The 20,238-nt window shown below is 33.5% G+C and overlaps 1 protein-coding gene across 5 annotated transcripts in view; it reads right to left on the reverse strand.

The window, feature by feature from the left end:
- Positions 1–20,238, reverse strand: part of GRID2 (glutamate ionotropic receptor delta type subunit 2) — a 1,554,413-nt gene that overhangs the window by 316,574 nt on the left and 1,217,601 nt on the right. For all 5 annotated transcript variants that reach the window (XM_035294542.3, XM_035294543.3, XM_002745586.7 and 2 more), the window contains one exon: positions 1,291–1,429. In XM_035294542.3, the coding sequence (XP_035150433.1) occupies positions 1,291–1,429 (139 nt within the window). The remainder of the gene's footprint in view (positions 1–1,290; positions 1,430–20,238) is intronic.

Here is a 20,238-nt window from a genome sequence, read left to right on the forward strand (position 1 = left end):
CATATAAGTTTCACTCTGTGTGGTTTGTAATTTAGGTCACACTTAGACCTGGTTACACCGACAATAAGTTGGGGGAATATGAAGGTTCTGCATCAAAGAAATCATTGGAAAACAACTTGAGCAGCATGATTTGATGAGAGAAACTAGGAACATCATTTTTTATGAATGGATAAAATAATTGACTGCCGGTTAGCATCATTAGTTTTATATGGGAGTTTCAATTTGTATAATGAACAAATTGAAAAAACTACCCTTATTATAGATAATTCATTCTTAATTTTATTTTTTGATATGCTATAAAAGTTTTATGGCTACTAATGAATAAAATTTACATTCTTTTTTTAAGAAAAAAAACTACTCATATTTTCTTTTCCAAACAAATTATATTCCTAATGAATTCCCTGACATATCTAATTATTCTGATATTGAATTGCCAGCTTTTTGAGAAATGAGTGTTCAACTTTAGGAAAATTCAAACTATCTTGTTTTGGGATGAATAAAACATGTTCAGGAAAATTTTTTTAAAACAATATTTAGGACATTATGTTCTAATAAGGCAGAAATTATGTTATGGTATGATATTACAGCATGAAGCCACAAAAGCAAAACCGGCTGTAGTGGATAAAAGGCCCTCAGGCTCTAAGGGTTCAGGGAAATGGCATTTGTGAATTGAGACACTGGCTTAGGTAACTTTTAGGAGTTAAATAAGTGCACCACAGTTAATGTCTGTTTCCTACCACTCAACAGCATCTAGTAAATAGCAGCAATAAGGACCACATGAAGTATAAGGTAATGAAAAACAGAATGTGGTTACTGAAATACTAGAATTTTCTGTTGATTGCTATTCCCCAACCCCCAATCATCAATCTAGCTTTCAAATATCCATATCTATTCAACTATTTATTCTGACAGTACATAATGAGACAGACTCAAGGCAAAGATTTTCTTTTAAGTATGACTCTTTTTTTTCTTCTTTTTCCACAATGTTAGTCATACATAGTCATTCTTCGTGGACATTAAAATTCTGAAGATGTGTTATCCTTCCAGGAAAATGTGGGAAGCAACATTTAAATTGTAGCCAAATTTTTATTTTATAAAAAATGTTCTACCAATACTGCATTTTCAGGACTTGGACTAACCAGTGATGCTCTGCAGTAACACAAAATTGATCCTTTACTCAAAGGGAAGTTGTAAATTTACTATAAGATACCATATACTTATTCTCAGGTAGCTTTGGCCACTCCTATAATTTCTCATGCTTTGTGGCTAATGGAAATACTGTTTACTTACTGGATGGAACTTTCAATGCGTGTGATAGTGAGGAAAGCAGCAAGATTTGCCGTGTAAGATGAGATAACGATCAAAGCAAACAGCCACCAAGCCCCCATCATCATTCGGGCAGCCAGAGTCGTGTACGGGACCTCCCCACCTGTAGAAAGAAGGAAAAAGATGAAAAGAACATCAACTATGTATTGATCGAGAGTCTGAAGTCATCTATATTCAACACCAAATTAACTTTCAAGTAGTCAGAAATTATTCTGCTTAACATCAACATAGATCTCTATATTTTCATCACTCCATATCTAATTCTCTTTCATGAGATTATGAGAGACCCAGCCAAAAGAAGCATGATAAATATTTAGTATAACATGTTTAAGTGATAGTTCTTCCTCCTTCCTGTTCAATCCTGTAATTAATTACCCTTTTATTACAATCACAGGTATATGCTTTCTTTCAAAGTTTCGATTATTCATTAGGTGAAATTAATACTGCTATATGCCTATATATAATGCAAATTTTCAGATTTCCAGTTAAATAAATAACATTGAGAGGATTGTTTTTTGGTATATTCTCTAAAAACATAGCGTGTTAATGATTGTGGGATCACACATATTAGTGTTGGCTTCAGCAACACATATTTGCTTTGTTCTACTTTTAATTAACTTCCTACTCTTATAATCTTGTTGCAGAATCCTCTTCTCTACCTTTTAAATGTTGGAGTGTTCTTGAGCTCAGTACTTAGACTGCTTCTGATCTCTGTCCATAGTCCCACCCTGGATAATCTCAACGAGTCCTCTGACTTTGAATATGATCTACAGTATACTTTGGTAACACTAGAATAGAGAGAGTCAGGTAACCCCTACCCTGAGTCTCTCTAGGGAGCTATAGATAAAAGCCTACTTGAGTCTCACTCGGATTCCAATATACATCTCTAACTTATGACATCTAAGACAGAACTCTTTTTATTTTATTCCCAAATTATCTCTCCTTCAAGCCAGTACATATCGGGTCAGGGAATAGCACCACTATTTACTATGTTTCTCAGACCAAAAACAGGAATTTTCAAACGTCTTCTTCAATAGCAAGTCCTGTCACCTTTAAATTCAAATTACATCCCAAATCCTACCTCATCTCATCCTGTCTACTGCTGATGCCCAATTCAAAGATGACATCTTTGACTCTACTACTGAACTATTTATGTGGTTTCCCTATTTATTTACATTCTGGAGAGTACCATTCTTAAGTCTATAACCTTAGGAGTGGTGGTCTTACAAATGAAAATCAGATCAATGGTTTTCCCCTAATCAAAGCTTCCAGAGGCTTCCCAGTACTCTTAAAAAAAAAAAAAAAAATCTCTACCAAGGCTTACAAGACTCTATGTATATTGATCTTAGGTCATTGTCTGAGTTTATTTCTCACCATTCTTTCAATGGTTTTCGTGGAATTTCCTCTATAGAGCAATGATGATATTTGTCCCAGGGCTCTTGCATTTGCAATTGGTTATGTCTGAAATTGTCTCCTCTTTAATTCATAAATTCTGTCTTCATTGAATTTTTCAGGTTTCTGCTCACAGTATATCTCTGCATAAAAATCTTTTATCACTAGTCTATCTAAAATAACTCCTCACAACCTATACTGCTGGTATCTTTATCTTTTAAAATATAATAATATATTATCTTTACATATTTCTGTTTATTTCTATCCCTTATAATTTTTGATATAGAAATAGTCCCTGTCCCATATTAAATGGGTAATGTTTTTTGAATGTATATGTGCTGTGTTATGGACTAAATTGTGTCTCTCCCAAATTCATGTCCTGAAACCCTAACCCAGTGTGATTGTTACTTGGAGGCAGAGCTGTTAAATAAGTAATTAAGGTAAAGTGAGATGTTAAGTGTGGACTTCTAATCCGATATGACTGGTGTCCTTATAAGAAGAGGAAGAGATACTAGGGATGCACATGCACAGAATAAAGGCGATGTGAGGACACAGCAAGATGATGACCATCTGCAGGCCAAGGAGAGAGGCCTCAGGAGGCACCAAACCTGCCGACACTCTGATCTTAGACTTCCAGCCTCGAAATCTTTGAGGAAATAAAGTTCCATTGTTAAGCCACAGAGTCTGTGTTTTTTTTATGGAAATATTATTAGACTAATAATGCTATATATGAACTATGAATAGGACTAATAAAAGAAGTTAGTTTTATATTCACATTGGAAATAAATCAAAGAGATATGCTACCGTCATGTAGTTCTATCAATATGTGAATGACTTAACATTTACTATAATATCAGGCATATTTTTATGACAAGCATTAGTTCTTACTATGTAATATATCTAAATTTTAAATGTACATGCTTCAGTTATGTTCTAAGCTATTCTCCTGATGTAATGTATTCAGAACACGCTAACCTCTGATATCTGGAACATATTTTTCAAAAGAAGTTACAATGAATTTTAGATACTTTCTTCTTCAAAGCAAAAGAAATATTTACTCTGCTTTTGAAAGGTAAAAGCAAAATAAAATATTTATTTTACATCCATATGAGGATTTTTCTGGTCAAAATAGCTAATTGAAAAAATAGTAATAGAATGTGAACAAGATGATAGCTGAAGACTGAAAGATGTTAATATGTATAACAAAAGTAGAACAATAAATTTATGAATGAAAAGGCTAATGGGAGGTTCACTTCTATTAAGGTTTTAGCCTTGATATCACCCACATGAAAGAACACTTGAGTTTTTTCATCCATATTATAAAAATTGCCACTTGAAGAGCTCAAATATTCTTGTAGAATCCAAATAAAATGTTATTGTATAACTACACTTAGGAATCAAATATTAATAGTAGTGGGAATCTTGACTTCTAATTTTGGTAATGGGGGATGAAGCCATTCAGAACAATCCTCCCACTGACAACAACTAGAAAAATTGAATGTATAATGCATTTGCAGAGCTAAAGAGACAGTACAAATTTACAGGCCCAGAGCCCTGGCGAAGAAAATAACCCAGAAAAATAGTCCCATATTTGGAAATGCTTTTCCTTGAGGGGCATATGCCAATTTAAAAATGGAAAGCAGAGAAACTAACAACTGGGAGGGAATACTTTAAAAGCATTAAATGATTAGGTGGTAACAAAATTGGGGTCCAGGGCTTGCTGAATGAGGGTGGGCCTGACACAACAAGAAAATCCCCAAATGATGAGAAATTAAGTCATGGGTCAAGGAAAATCACCAGAGAAATAAAAAATACTTTGAACAGGATGATAATAAGCATATTCCATATCAAAATTTCACAAGTTTTGAGTTTATGGATGCAGCTAAATTGTACTGAGGGAAATTCATAGCCTGAAATATATAAGAAAAGAAGCCTGAGCTACTCACCAATTTTAAGATGTTAAAAAAGATCAGCAAATTAAATTTGAACAAGTACAGGTAACAAAATGATTAAGAACAAAAATTAACAAAATAAACAAGAAATATAATTAAGAAGGTTGATCTGACAGAAGTTTGGTCCTTTAAAAAGACCGAAAAAGCTGTAGAAACTTATAAGGAAAATAAGCGAAGGCACAAAAATATTACAGAAATTTAAAAAGTAGATTGCTACAGATGTTAATAGAAGGATAACTTAGATACAAGTTTATGCCAATATGTTTGAAAATTAAGACGATAGGGGCAAATTTCTGGAAAAGTTTCTCCCCAAAGAAGTAGAAAATTTGAATGGTTTTATAACTATCAAAGACTTCAATCCAGAATTAAAACTTACCCACCACAATATGCAAGGCTGGTGGCCTTACTAACAAAATCTACCAAATATATGAGGGAGTAATTAACGTTACTTGTACACAAATCCTTCCTAGAGCTAGAAAAAAACAAGACACTATTCAATCCATTTTATAAAGAAAGCACAATTTTGATAACAAAACCTGACAAAATTATTCCAAGGAAAGGAAATTACAGGCTAATCTCACATGATTGTAGATGCAAAAGATAGGTAAATTAGCAAATAGAGAATTGCATAAAAAAAACCAGATTGGGTTTATTATATGAAGGCAAAATTGGCTTGGCATTCAAAAATCAATCATTGTAATTCACTACATTAGCACTAAAAGAGAAAAATTATGTGATCATCTTGGCAGATGAAGAAAAGATAGAGATAAATTTCAACATCCAGTCTTAGAAAAACAAAAATAAAACAAACCTAGAAATAATGCAGCAAACTAGAAACTTTAAACATTGTTTCTTATTTTTATAAAGAGTACTTTAAGAAAATCAGTATCAAGTATCATACATACTAATAAAATAAAAATTTTTGACTGCCTTAAAGAATACAAATTGGTAACATTTCTATTGAATTGGGGTTGTGCTAGACTTCATAGTCCAATAAATTGTAGTTAAGAATTGGAAAGAATGAAACAAGTTATGGATTAGACATGATATAAATATGTATATAGAGAATCCAAGAGAACAAATGGTAAATTACTAAAATTAACAAATTAGTTACCAGCTTACTATGTTACAGAATCAATGTTTAAAAATCGATTATATTTGTGTATAATGGCAACAATTACAACATAGAATTAAAAAACAGATGTCATTTCCAGTAGCATTAGATGATCAAATAACCAGGAATAAACTCATTTAAAGATATAAGAGATCGCTACATGAATAACTACAAAACTATTTTTGAGTAAAATAAAGAAAAATTCAATAAATGAAGATATAGCATGTTCATTGATTAAGATATTTAATACTGTAAAGATATCGATTCTCCTCAAATTGATCTATAGATGCAGTCAGTGAATCAGTGAATTTCCAATTAAAAATCCCAGGTTGTGTGAATGTGTGTGTGCACAAGTGCATGTGCATGAAGCTGAATGTAAAGTGAATATCAAGTTGCACAAGGACAAAAATTGCCAAGATACTCTTGAGGAAGAAGAAAAAAACTGAATCTTGATGACTATAGATTAATATAGTAATTAAGACAGTTGGTTACTTGTACAAGGATAAACCAAATAAATCAATGAAAGTTATCCATGCATACACGGGCACTTGATTTATACCCAGCTGGCACTAAAGTATGAACTATAATGAAAGGGAGGTCTTTTCATTAAGTAGTTCTAGGTCAATTAGACATATGTATGAAAAATAATGAAACCTGTCTCCTAACTCATACTATACACAAAAATCAACACCAAGCAGCCTATAGATATAAATATAAAAGGTAAACAATAAAGCTAGAAAATTATATAGGAGAATATATCCACAAGTTTGGGCAGAAAGGATTTCTTAAACACAGCACAAAATGCATTAGCACAAAAGAAAAGATTGACAATTTGACTGTAATAATACTTCGTAGCTAAAAAGATGCCATGAAGGGCCGGGCGCAGTGGCTCACGCCTGTAATCCCAGCACTTTGGAGGCCGAGGCGGGTGGATCACGAGGTCAAGAGATCGAGACCATCCTGGTCAACATGGTGAAACCCCGTCTCTACTAAAAATACAAAAAATTAGCTGGGCATGGTGGCGCGTGCCTGTAATCCCAGCTACTCAGGAGGCTGAGGCAGGAGAATTGCCTGAACCCAGGAGGCGGAGGTTGTGGTGAGCCGAGATCGCGCCATTGCACTCCAGCCTGGGTAACAAGAGCTAAACTCCGTCTCAAAAAAAAAAAAAAAAAAAAAGATGCCATGAAGAAACAAGCCACAGTAGAAGAGATTTATAATACATACACCAAACAAAAATATCAACTAATATTAACTACTATAAATCGACAAGAATAAAGGAAATGACAATCAGAAAAATGGATAAGAGGTTTTATAAAAGAAGATAACCACTGACCAATAAATATATGAAAAGGTAGCAATCTCATTAACTCTTAGGGAAATACAAAATAAAATATACCGCACCACAGCCACCAGAATGATTAAAATAAAAAGATATACATTAGCAAGTACTGGCAAGGACATGGAACTATCAGAATGCTTGTACCCTGTTGTTGGGATTTTAAACTGGTTCAGTCAATCATTTTGATAAACAATCTCTGAAAACTAATGTATGAATATCTTAGAATCCAGCAATTTTACCCCTTAGGTACATACCCACTAGATTACGTACCAAGAGATAGAAATGTTTGTAACAGCATTGTCCTAATAGTCTGAAGTGGAAACATCCCAAACACACTTTGAAAGTAGACTGGATATCTCCTTACATATTTTAAGTTTGGCCTTAAGATTTCTTCATGCATAGTGAAGTGTGACCTAACTGGATGTATAAACAGACTGTTACCTCCTCTTGTACCAAACACAGAGTTTCAGCCAACTATAGGTGACCAACTGTTCAAACTGTGTTCAAATAAGGCAAATGTTGAGCTGTAACCAATTCAGCTGTTTCTGTACTTCACTTCCATTTTCTGTATGTCACTTTCTTCTTTCTGTTCATAAATATTATCTAGTCTTGTCACAGCCCCCAGTTACTCTGAACCTATCTGATTCGAGGGGCTCCTCTATTCCTGAAAGTTTCTTTGTTCGATTCAACTCTGTTAAATGTCATTCATCTGTTATTCTTTGAACAAAAACAATAAAATATTGCACAACTACAAAAACAAGCAAATCTTACTTATACACAGCACCATTAATGGATTTTACAAACCTAATGGTGGGTAAAATAATTTACACTGTATATTACTTGTTCAGAAACAAGCAACATGAATGGCAGTGCCGACCTAGGAAAAGATAGAGCATTACCAGGGACCCAACCCTCACTGCCCTTTTCTCAATCATTTTTCTCTCTCCCTTTGGCAAGAGGGAAAGGCAATGAGGGCTGCGTCCCTGGTAATGTCCTACCTTTTCCTAGGTGGCAATTATACAGGTGGATCATTGCTGGTAGAGCTGCACAATTTGCTAAATACTTTTCTGTATGTAAATAATACTTCATGACTAAAAACTAAATAAAAGAAGAAAGTAGAGAGAGAGAGTGAATTTAATAATGACATTTGTTTTCTTTTTCCTTTTTTCTTATACACAATCAGAACAAAAAAATGATGTGTTTTCATAGTCAGATGTATTTTCATAGAATATTTCAAAGAGATAATTCAAAAGACAAAACAATTATGTGCTGAATTAAAAAAACATAATCTCACCTTGCTAAAAAAGTATTAAACAAATTAGGCTGATGCTTTATGACACTTCAGGGTGTACAAAGTTCTGACTCTGAAATTGGGTATTTGGATTCCCATAACCCCTGATAAGTTTGAAGTATTCTGGTAAAGCATGAAAAAGTTTTATTTTCCAAATGACCCCTCTGTTTTAAGAAAAATCTTCTTGACTAGTTTTTCATTTTGATGTGATTGTTTTACTGCATTATAAACTACATTAACCTTGCTACTGTAAATATTCACTTACTTATAAAAGTTGTTAAAAATAAGTAATGTCTTCTGGCAAGATGGGGAAATCTGATAAATCCATCTGGGTCAGGCAAATATTTGGTATTCTAAGTCTTATTCTGTGTGAGTATATATGCATCTTTGTGTTTTCGTGAAATATGAAAAAGTAATGGCTGAAGAGTCTCCAGTTTGGTTGTTTGGTAAATCCATTTCTTATAGGTTTAAAGACTCATGACATTTTTATTTTGCAATCTGGAATGGTGGAATTCTTTTACAAACTATTATTAGAAAAATGGAAGAAAACTAATCAATAACTTTTTAAAAATTAAACATTCCGTTTTCAAGAGTTGGATCTTTATTGGAAATAGGTTACAAATGAAATGGCTAAAAACTCATAGAAAATAGAAAATTTTCATTACTCAAGCTGTCTGAATAGTTCATGTAAGCTAATCAATTAAAAGATAAGTAAATATTAGAATGTTTTACACTTACAAAATCACAACTTAGAAAAACAAAGAAGGATGTTTTTGTTGAATTTGTGTGGAAGTCATTGCCAGCAAAAGCATATTCTACATTTAAGGATAGGAGGAGAGAATATACATATCATCTCTGAAATGCTTCATTTATACCAGTCACTTTTATCTAAGTATTTCTTAAAGTTCATTGGTATGCAATTGAGAGACACTGTGACCAGATCTGTAAATGTTTTATTTTTTGGTGAAAGATGTGGGGGTAATAAGGAAGTGAATAAGAGATACAACTGTAGTTTCCTGTTGTCCATAGGATAATGGGTTCACCATATTAAACCCATTTGCAAGCTAGGGCAGATTTTCTACATGACATGTTCATCATGGGTATGAGAGATGCCTTTAGGTTGTAGGGAGAGAGAGCATAAAATCACATCATGTTATAGTGAGAAAGTTGTTCCATTTACAACTACCCTTTAGTATTTTTTAAAATTTATTATACTTTAAGTTCTGGGATACACGTGCAGAACATGCAGGTTTGTTACATAGGTGTATATATATGCTATGCTGGTTTGCTGCACCCATCAACCCGTCATCTAGGTTTTAAGCCCTGCATGCATTAGCTATTTGTCCTAATGCTCTCCCTCCCCTTATCCCTCAACCCCTGACAGGCCCCTCTGTGTGATGTTCCCCTTCCTGTGTCTATGTGTTCTCATTGTTCAACTCTCACTTATGAGTGAGAATATGTGGTGTTTGGTTTGCTGTTCCTGTGTTAGTTTTCTGAGAAGGATGGTTTCCAGCTTCATCCATGTCCCTGCAAAATACATGAACTCATTATTTTCTAAGGCTGCATAGTATTCCATGGTATATATGTGCCACATTTTCTTTATCTAGTCTATCATTGATGGGCGTTTGTGTTGGTTCCAAGTCTTTGCTACTGTGAATAGTGCTGCAATAAACATACATGTGTATGTGTCTTTATAGTAGAATGATTTATAATCCTTTGGATGTATACCCAGTAATATCATGGCAAGAACAAAGCCTCAGATAATAAGGTTATACAATTTTTACAAAGGGAATTCAAATCTCAAACTCCATTTGGCATTCAGTGGAACTAATTTGTATTCAATAATGTTTCATTTACGTTAAACTTATTTTATAGCTATTTTCTATTGAATGCAATGACACTGCTTTTAAGTTGCGTTAGTGAATATTACCATTATCAACAATAATATGAACTCTCTGTAACCTGAATTTCAAGCGTTCTAATCTCCTATGCCATCCTCAATCTTTTGGGCTTCCTCCCTCCATCAAGTCTACAATCCCTCTGGGATCTAGGATGCACTGACGCTGCTACATTTTTGCTGTCCCTCTCCACCCTCCTAGACACACTTCCTTCTTAAATTGAGTAATTGAAACAGAACCACAAAAATGAGATTCTGAGATTGGATTGCTCCCCTATCTATGTAGCACATACTGATGGGAAATGGAACTGTGACTATATACAGCCTGTGGTGACATTATGATTGTTTCAATAAACACCAGTGTTGGCATGGGATGAAGTGCAGGTGGAATGCAAGGCCATGGCAAATAATAGTGATTTTGAAGACTGTGGTTCCAGCTAACTGCCCTGAAACCTCAGAATGAATACAGAGAGCAAATGAGAAACTTAAGGCCATGAATGCCAAGCTCAGAAATAGGTAAAATTTTAATATCTTGATGGCAGCTTTGAAAGAATCTCTTAATCCTGTAGTTTCAAGGTAGATACTGCTGAGGACAAGAGTAAGGGCTGACTGTAAGCATAGCACAGTTTAACTGCTGATTAAATATTCTGCCATATAAGCTACATCATGCATTGATAAGAAGTTTGAACTTTCAAATTCATCTGAATCTCCTTGTTATTGGAAGCAACCTCTCACTACTTCTGAGGGAATCAGCCTTCTTCTGCACAAGTGCTTTTCAGTAACTTGACCTAGGAAAGCTTACAAATCCCTTCTGGACTCACCACATTACTCCTTATTGCCTCCATGCTACAAATTAGGTCCTAAATAATTGAGTCAGAGAAGTATAAAGCCTACTTATAAACGTTTATAACAAATAGGATGACACTAAGTATTAGAGCAAATACATTGTCATGGGTGGTAATGATTTCATATTTGGAATTTAATGTGTTGACTTGATATTTGGACTGAGGGTGGTATTAATTAAACTGGCTAATTAAAAAATGAACCAAAAATGAATGGACTTTGAAAATAACCTGTATACAATTTCTCTGGCATACTGCAGAAATTCAGGGAGGTGGGAATGTTGGAAAAAATCTGTTCTGAAAAACTTGGTCTCCTCTCTTACATGAGAGGGCCACTCCCTACACAAAGACATTAAAAAATGTATGGAACGAGGGTATAACAAAAGCATCTCTGAAGAGTTCTGTGTGCTTGTCCTCTGAAGCCTCAGATAACACTGAGGAATGCTGCAATAAATTGCATTTCTTGATCCAAAATGAAAGCAGTATTTCAGGTAAAGCCTTGGTGTGGATGACTATAAGAGATGAAGTAAAATTACCATAGTGAGTTATGGCTGTTCATCAGCGGTAATTGAAGAGGATTGATCGTCAGAGAACTATAGTACTAACTTATTGATCACAGCGTCCCTAAAAATAAAATAGGTGCTTCTATTTACATAATTTACATAATAACATATTAGTTATAGGATATACTTTATACATTGTTAACGTGCTTTTTGATATGTATGGATAGAACAACTCTACATTTGAGAACAGAAATCTAGCCTTAATTGCTGAGTGGGAATTTGGAGCCTCCTCTTATCTAGCTCCCAAAACTAACCTAGTGTATATATTCAGAAGTCCAATATTGACGAAGGGATCAAGGTGGTATTTTTTGGTACATTCTTTTTGGCAGTTTTAATGTGTTTTTCAGTAGTAATAGTCAGGTCAAACTTATAATTTATATCCTATTTATTACTCTTCAAATGACTGAATATTTCTCAGTCAGTTGTATTATAGCTTATTTAAGTATTCTAGTTTAGAAAAGTTGGAGATTTTTATGCTATCACATATTATATTGCTATAAACATCTTTTAACATGTAATGTTTAAATATTTTGAGTTATTCTCTTTTGATGGAATCCATGGAGAAGTTATTTTTTGAAGTTAGTTTTTTATATCTTATACAAGTGAAAAGAACTTTCAAACATATTTTACAACAGGATTTATTGAAAAAATAGTGAAAAGTAATGTCATTTCTCTATTTTTATGATAGTTCATTTTAGGTGTCAACCGGATTCAGAGGCAGACGATTGGTAAAACTACTTCTGGCTGTATCTGTGAGGGTTTCCAGAGGGGATTGGTGTGTGTGACTCAGTGGACTGAGTGAAGAGGATTCACCCTCAATGCCACTGGGCACCGTCCAACCATCTGGTGGCCCAGATAGAACAAAAAAAACAGAGAAAAGGATTTATTCTATGTCTCTTGGAGCTAAGACACACTGTTTTCCTCCTGTCCCTGGACATCAGGACCCCTGGCTTTCTGGCCTAGTAACTCCAGGACTTACTAGTTCCCCACATCATCCCTGCTCCCAAGTTCTCAGGCCTTTGGCCTGAGACTGAGAATTACATCATCACTTTCTTGGTTTTGAGGCTTTTGGATTGAGCCATACTACTAGCATTTTAGAATCTCTAGGTTGCAGACATCCTGTCATGAGATTTCTCAGTCTCCATAAGAGTGTGAGCCAATTTCCCTAATAAATCCCCTCTCAAATATCTATACCATACCTATATCCATATCTATCTATATGCAGGCATACCTTATTTTATTGAATTTCACTTAATTGTACTTCACAGATATTATTTTTTAATAAATTTATTCTTATAAATAAACAAATTTATTCTTGCCAAATTTGTGGCAACTCTGTGTTGCAAAGCACCATTTTTCCAATAGCATGTGCTTACTTCATGTCTCTCCATCAGCTTTTTTTAGTAATGAAGTATTTTTAAAATAAAAGTATGTATATCATTTTTTAGATATAATGCTATTGGACACTTAAAAGAATACAGTATAGTATAAACCTAACTTTTATATACACTGGAAAATAAAAAAAAAATTGTATGACTCACTTTATTGGGATATTTGCTTTATTGTGATGGCAAAAACTAAACTTGGAATATTCTCGATGTATGCCTCTATATATCCTATTGGTTCCATGTCTTAATAATCTTACATAATTGTTATTTCAGTTTGTTTTGAATGACTAAATATTGTTATGGACTGCCTATATGTCTCTTTGCAGATAAAGAAAAGAAGGCTACAAGGCATTGGATCATGTAATTGAAATGGGCATTTCCTGTAGACTAATAATATTTACATATCATAGTCATTATAATACACATAAAGCTTATAAATAGCAGTTTCTTCTTTCCACCACTTTTATATTATTTGCGCTTTTCTATGTTGAAGGGTTCCATGTTGAATAATACATTTCAGTTTTTAACATATTTTAATGTTAATTAAAATATTAAATGTTAATATAATATTATGTAGTTAATTCAATGTTATATAGTTATATAATTTAATATTTTAACATATTTAATCAATTTTTAAATTTAATAGATTTCTTTTACACATTCAAATGCCATCTGTACATATTTGGTTGAAATAAGAATGTTCTGGGAAAATAAAAATATGCTATTTCAACATTAGAACTTCCTACAGAAAGAGATAATCTTTATAATTGTTGAAACTTCAGACTTAATACAAGCAGTTAAGATTATTTTACCATACCCAGTAACATAAAATATTTCTGATGAGCAGATTTGAAAACTACTAAATTAAAAATTAATTATAATCAAATTAAATGGGTGCTGGTTACCACACATAAACTTTACATGCTAATTTTAACTTAACTTTTAAGTGTCAATTGCTGTAACTCATATTAAAACTAAATTGAATTTTACTATACAAAAATGTATCACTAGGCAGCTTCTTACTTTCACAATGTTTTCGTTACTCTAGCCTGTATAAAATGTCCACTCTTTCTAATGAGCTAGGGAAAAAAGAGCCCATTGAACATCAATCACAGATTTCAGCTTTCCACTGTGTAAGGTGGGCTACATTATACTTTGACACAGTTGTATGTCAAATAATAGTAAAACATATTGAGGTAAGTGATGCATTGAAATAAAAATTCTCTTAAGTGAAATGTTAAGAACATATGGGTGAGTAACGCATATAATATTTACCATAATTTCCCACCACAAACTGATTAACTTTCCTGTCTCCAAGGATAGTGCCAGTGATAGTACTTAGAAACCCTTTCTGTAAATTCTATCTCTAGGTCTAATTTAACAAAGCCTTTACTTCCCCTGTTGTATAATTGCTTTGCAGTCAGTTCTACTGGGCAACCTGATCACAGTATGAAAGAAATGTACTACATCTATCGAAAGTAGCTTGTTATACAAGAACTTTATTGAGTCAGGCAAATAAGTTTTCCAGAACAGTAATTAGCCAAGTTCTTTTTTATGGGACTGCTAAATCCATTTTGAATTGATGTTTACTCTTTTACAGATTCTGAAGTGACATTGAAATTATAAGTTCTTTTATATTTTTTAAGACTATTTCTAAACAAACTTCTAAATGTGAAATTGAATGGTTTGGTTGAAAGGCTGGTAGAATATGTGGCTTTCATTAAAATTTCCACTAATTCATAGATTTGCATCTTACAATATTAATGGTTAATCAAAATAGGTTTAGCACAAAGCAGAATGGGTCAGTGTGATGGTTGAATGACGCTTCCAAAATTTATGTTGAAATTTGACGGCCATTGTGACAGTCTTAACAAGATGGAATCTTTAAGTGGTGATTAGGTTACAAGGGCAGGGCCTTCATAAAGGATTAATGTCATTATTGTACGAGTAGGTTCATTAACACAAGTGTAGGTTTTTATAAAAGTGAGTTCAGCTCTTGTTCTCTGGCTCTTGCACAACCTCTTGTCCTTCTGCTTTCCACCAGGGGATGATGCAACATGAAGGCCCTCACCAGATACCAGCACCTTGATATTGCACTTCCCAGCCTCCAGAACTATAAGCCAAATAAATTTCATTTCTTATATTACACTCACTCTGTAATATTCTGTTATAGTGAAACAAAATGAACTAAGACAGTCAGTCTGCCACATATCTTCCTTAAATTTCCTGCTATCTTTATATGCAACAAAAATGTATTTGTTTATTTCATTTTCTGTTCTGTTTTCCAGCATCTATCAAAACTACCTTTATAAATGTCAATGATAAAAATAAGACTACATCTTCAGAACACTGATATGAGACTAAGTTTCAAAAACGATGAAGAAATATATCCCAAACACTTATTGATTCCCAGAATATTTCTCATCACATGTATTGTTTCCACTAGGTAGTATTTTGTCAAAACCACATATATTTATTTAGAAATATCTTTAGCTTTTGCATTCATGCTCTTTTATCTGTTCCATTTTGATATTTTAGAAGTTTTGTTAAAAAGTAAAAAGAGGAGAAACCTAGTAGCCTCATTCTTTCTTTCCTGGTTTGGCTTTAGATATGCTAAGCATTTTATCAGGATGTAAAGCTAGTATTCCGGGAAAAGGCATAAGTGTTTAGCAGAAAGCATTTTTCTATCTAATAGTATAAAATTAAATCATTTGAAAGTTTAGAAATTCCATTGAAAAGAGGAAAAGATACCCAAACAAATTCCTTAAAATCGAGTCCGTGGCCTTGGGCAGTTGAGCACCAGGGGCTCACCAACTGAGCCAACCGGCCGCCCGACAAATCCCTTAAAATCTTCAGAAACCTTGCAGATAGTATGATTGAGGGATACACTGCAATTTTAAAAGGCAATTGATATATCATCCCTGTGTTTTTCTCACCTACACCATATCTAACACTTTGTATATTTTCATTTATTTTTTGTTTATTAAATTACTTGATTTACACTGTAGGTGTTTTGTTTTCTACTTTTAAAACATCAGTATATATCGATTGCCTATTTACTCACAAAAAAAGAAAACAGACAACCAAAAGAATACAATGCATGGCTTGAATGAGGAATGTAGTATGACTCTTTGTACATATCTACAAATGCTACTTTCCAAAAGGTCTAAAAAACTATTCTCTTTTCTTCTTATATATATTTTTTAACCTACTGATTTTACCACAGACCTGGTAATGAAATGAGAGCTAGGAAAGGCACTGAAAGAGGAAATATTGTCTAGATGACTAGTCGTTTGTCAAACAGCATGAAGCAAGACTGCAGTTGAGTCAGAACCTGCCACTCTGTAGTGATGTATTAGCTTTTAATGTTTTAAAATAATTATAGTGAGGCCTAAGCCACTATATAAAACCACTATATAAATTCTCGTGCCATTAGCAACCCCATTTTTCAGAGATTCAATCAATCAGTAGTTCTGAGGAAATTGCACCCATTTTGCCAGTCCCAGAAGCATGAAAGTTCAAAGGGTAAGCAGCAGTTGTCAACAGGAATCAAAGTGAAATGGATCTCAAAGTGGAGTTTTTAATTTGGAATTTCTGAGGCTGGTTACTAAACTAGGTCTTATGCATAAGTATGTCATTAGTTTTACAAGGTCAGAGAATGCCAATACATTTTCAATCAGTTTTAATGATGAAAGGGCCAAAAGTAAGTTTAAAGTACATTTTTAAGCTTCTAAAATGTCATTTAAACCCAGCAACCTGTTAACTACCAATGGAGATTAGTTTTAAATTAAAATGACTTTATTGAGCATATTAGATTTATAATTTGATAGAGAAAAAGGCAATCATTTAACATTACGAATCTAGTCTTACAAAACAATATCAGCCCTCCTAATTTTGAATTTTCTTTTTCCATAATTTTTAGTTTTCCAGAGCTCTTATGCTTCAGTTCTTAGGAGGATATTTTAGAGAGCTGAAGAGAAAAATTGATTCCATTCTGATTTCTTTTCAACATATAGTTTTGAATAAGACATTTGAAAATGGCTAACATAATTTTTCCAGGAAGTTCTTACACTTTCGATTTAGAGCCTCTGGAGTCACTGAGTTAGGGACTTGAGTTGAATTGATGAGCAATAAAAAAAAATCAGGAAATAAGGTTATTTTGATGGGCTGAAGCAGTAAATCAAAACCATGGATGTAACAAAGAGGAAGTGGGGTCAGGAAGGAAGGGGATCAGGGTAAAGTTGCAAAACAAAACAAAAAACTTATTAAACTTAGGCCAAGATCAGAGAGTAAGAGGTTACAAAGAAAAGTCAGGAATCAAAATATGAAAGCCTCCATTTGTTAAGTATTTACTAAAGTATTGTGCATTGTTTTAAGTAGTTTAAAAGTGTATCCTTACTTAATCTTCACAACAGCCTTGCGTGGTGATTAGAACAGCAATATTGGGCTTCCTAACCCAAGGCAAAGATCATAGAGGAGTGGGTAAATATAATATATGATCACAGGCTATCATAGGGAACGAAAAAAACCAGGCAGGGAATGACATATGTCAGAGAATTTAGGAGGCCTCCTGGTGTCTCTGCCTCCAAGTTCATGCACCACTATTTCTTCCACCAAGGGTTCTGATTTATTATTGCCATTTCGTTTTCTCCCTCTATTCTCCTCAATGACTAGAATAAATAGGTTTAGATCATGGGCTTCCTAGACTAAAAATTTAGGGCAGTTTCAAGCAAATAAATTTAAAATAAACAGAATAAGAGTTTATCTATAAGACTCAGAAAAATTCTCCATTATTTTAAGTCAGAAATAATTTAATAAGACCAAGTTTTTTAGATGATTCTGAAAAGCAATGAACTTAAAACATAGTCAGTATAATTAATTGATGATCCTGGAAGATGTCAAGAAAATAGAAGGTGATACTGCAATGACAAGAGAATCTAATGACAAATAAGTAAGAGAAATAGTAGGTGAAGAATTCTGTCCTCAGAGTTCTTCTAGGAGGCAGGCTGTGATTCTACATATTTTAACTTCATGTTCTTGTGATAACAAGTGCTTTTGTCTTTTCCCTATTTTAATAGTAGTATATAAACTTTTAATTTAATCATAAGAAAATTCTAAGCACCCAGTATTGGAATTATGAATCATTTTTATATTTTCTTTTTGAATTACTTAAGCATATAACTTTTTATGTAATCTTAGATACAATAGATTATATGCTTGTGATCGCACTTTCAATGTACATGCAAACCAAATGGTGAGTTACTTTTTTGCTTTCCTTTTCCCTACAGGCATTCATTCACCCTGCTTCTCTGAAAAAATTTATTGAAAATAGAAAAAGATATGTATTTGCTGCTTTTTCCAAGTTTCACAGACTTAGAATTTTTTTCTATGCACATATGGCAATATACAAGAGACTCTTACAATATTTGAAAATTCAAGCTGCTATTCAAAAAATAGACATCTTGGGTACTTTTTCTGTGAAGATATTAACGGAGGAAGCAACATGAATTAGTTACAGCTTTCTTGCATTGCATGGTATCATTTTATATCTTTGTAAAGCTGAATTTTACATTATTTTAAGTTACTATTACTTTTCTAAATAAATATTTTTAAAGCCTGTTAAAACATATCATTTTAATTATTGAAACGTTCAAATATGAAGCCTGGTACAATGTTTGGCTAGAACTACCAAGTCTTAGATGCAAACACACATCATTTAACTCAGAAGCTGCATATCTAGGATAATTCGTTCAGAAAATGGCCATGGATGTGCATAAAGATTGAACCACTAGAAGGATATTTTTATAACTGTGAATTATAAGTAATGTTTCAGGAAAAAAATAGCTAAAGGAAAAAATAGTCATTCAGGATGTACTAGTGATTTCATGTTAACAGCATTATGTACAGTATGAAACCACTGTTACATAAATATTAATATATTTACTGTTTGTTGACACCCCTTCAGGCACTAATTCATGTATGTTTCTGCTTCATTCTCTCTTTTCTATTCCCTCTTCCATTTTTGTCGTGGTAGTGGTGGTGACAGATGTTCTTCAGGTTTGCATTACATCAGCCGTTCTACTTTAACAGTCTCATAACTTCCAAATCATGCTTCATCTTGTCTCCAAACAGCCCAGTTTTAAAACACAGATTTTATTGGGCCAGTTTTATGATGAAACCTCTTTAATGAATCTCTATCTTCTATAACATAAAGTCGGTTTTCTTTGCCTTTTACCTGAGCATCTCTGCAATCTAGCCCCTAACATTTTCTCTGGTCTTATTTTCAACATTTGTTCCATCTATATGCAAAAATTGGTTCCTCACACTGTTTAAAAGGTTAAACTTTGATATATCTGAAATATTCCTTTTCCTTATTTTTATCTGATAAGTCTATTTTTTAAACTCGGGATAAACAAGGAGAATATCCACCCCCTTGCTCATTTAGCTATGTGAATGAGATGCTCTTGGTGTTGCTTCAAATAAAGGAACTACATATTTAGTAGTATTTCATATTTTTAATGTATATGGATAAAGTCTTTTCTTTTTTAGGGAAGGAAAGTATCTTTTTTAAAAATTTATTTATTATACTTTAGCTTCTGGGGTACATGTACAGATAGATAGTGCAGGTTTGTTACATAGGTATACACGTGCTGTGGTGGTGATTTGCTGCATCCATCACCCTGTCATCTACATTAGGTGTTTCTCCTGATGCTATCCCCCCCAATCCTCCCACCTCCTGCTACTCCTCCCCTAGTCCTCCAACCCCCAGGCCTCTGTGTCCATGTGTTCTTATTGTTCAACATCCACTTATGAGTGAGAACATGCGGTGTTTGGCTTTCTCTTCTTGTGTCAGTTTTCTGAGAATGATGCTTTCCATCTTCATTCATGTCCCTGCAAAGGACATGAACTCATCCTTTTTTATGGCTGCACAGTATTCCATGGTATATATATGCCACATTTTTGGATAAAGTCTTTTTTAACACAACTATTTAATTGTGGTTAAAAGTTATACCCTGAGAGATCGTTTGCTGATAAAATTCTATTTCTATTTCTTTTTTTTTTTTTTGAGACCTAATTTCACTCTTGTTGCCCAGGCTGGAGTGCAGTGATGTGATCTCAGCTCACTACAACCTT

The sequence above is a fragment of the Callithrix jacchus genome, chromosome 3 (assembly GCF_049354715.1).
Source record: "Callithrix jacchus isolate 240 chromosome 3, calJac240_pri, whole genome shotgun sequence".
Lineage (NCBI taxonomy): Eukaryota > Metazoa > Chordata > Mammalia > Primates > Cebidae > Callithrix > Callithrix jacchus.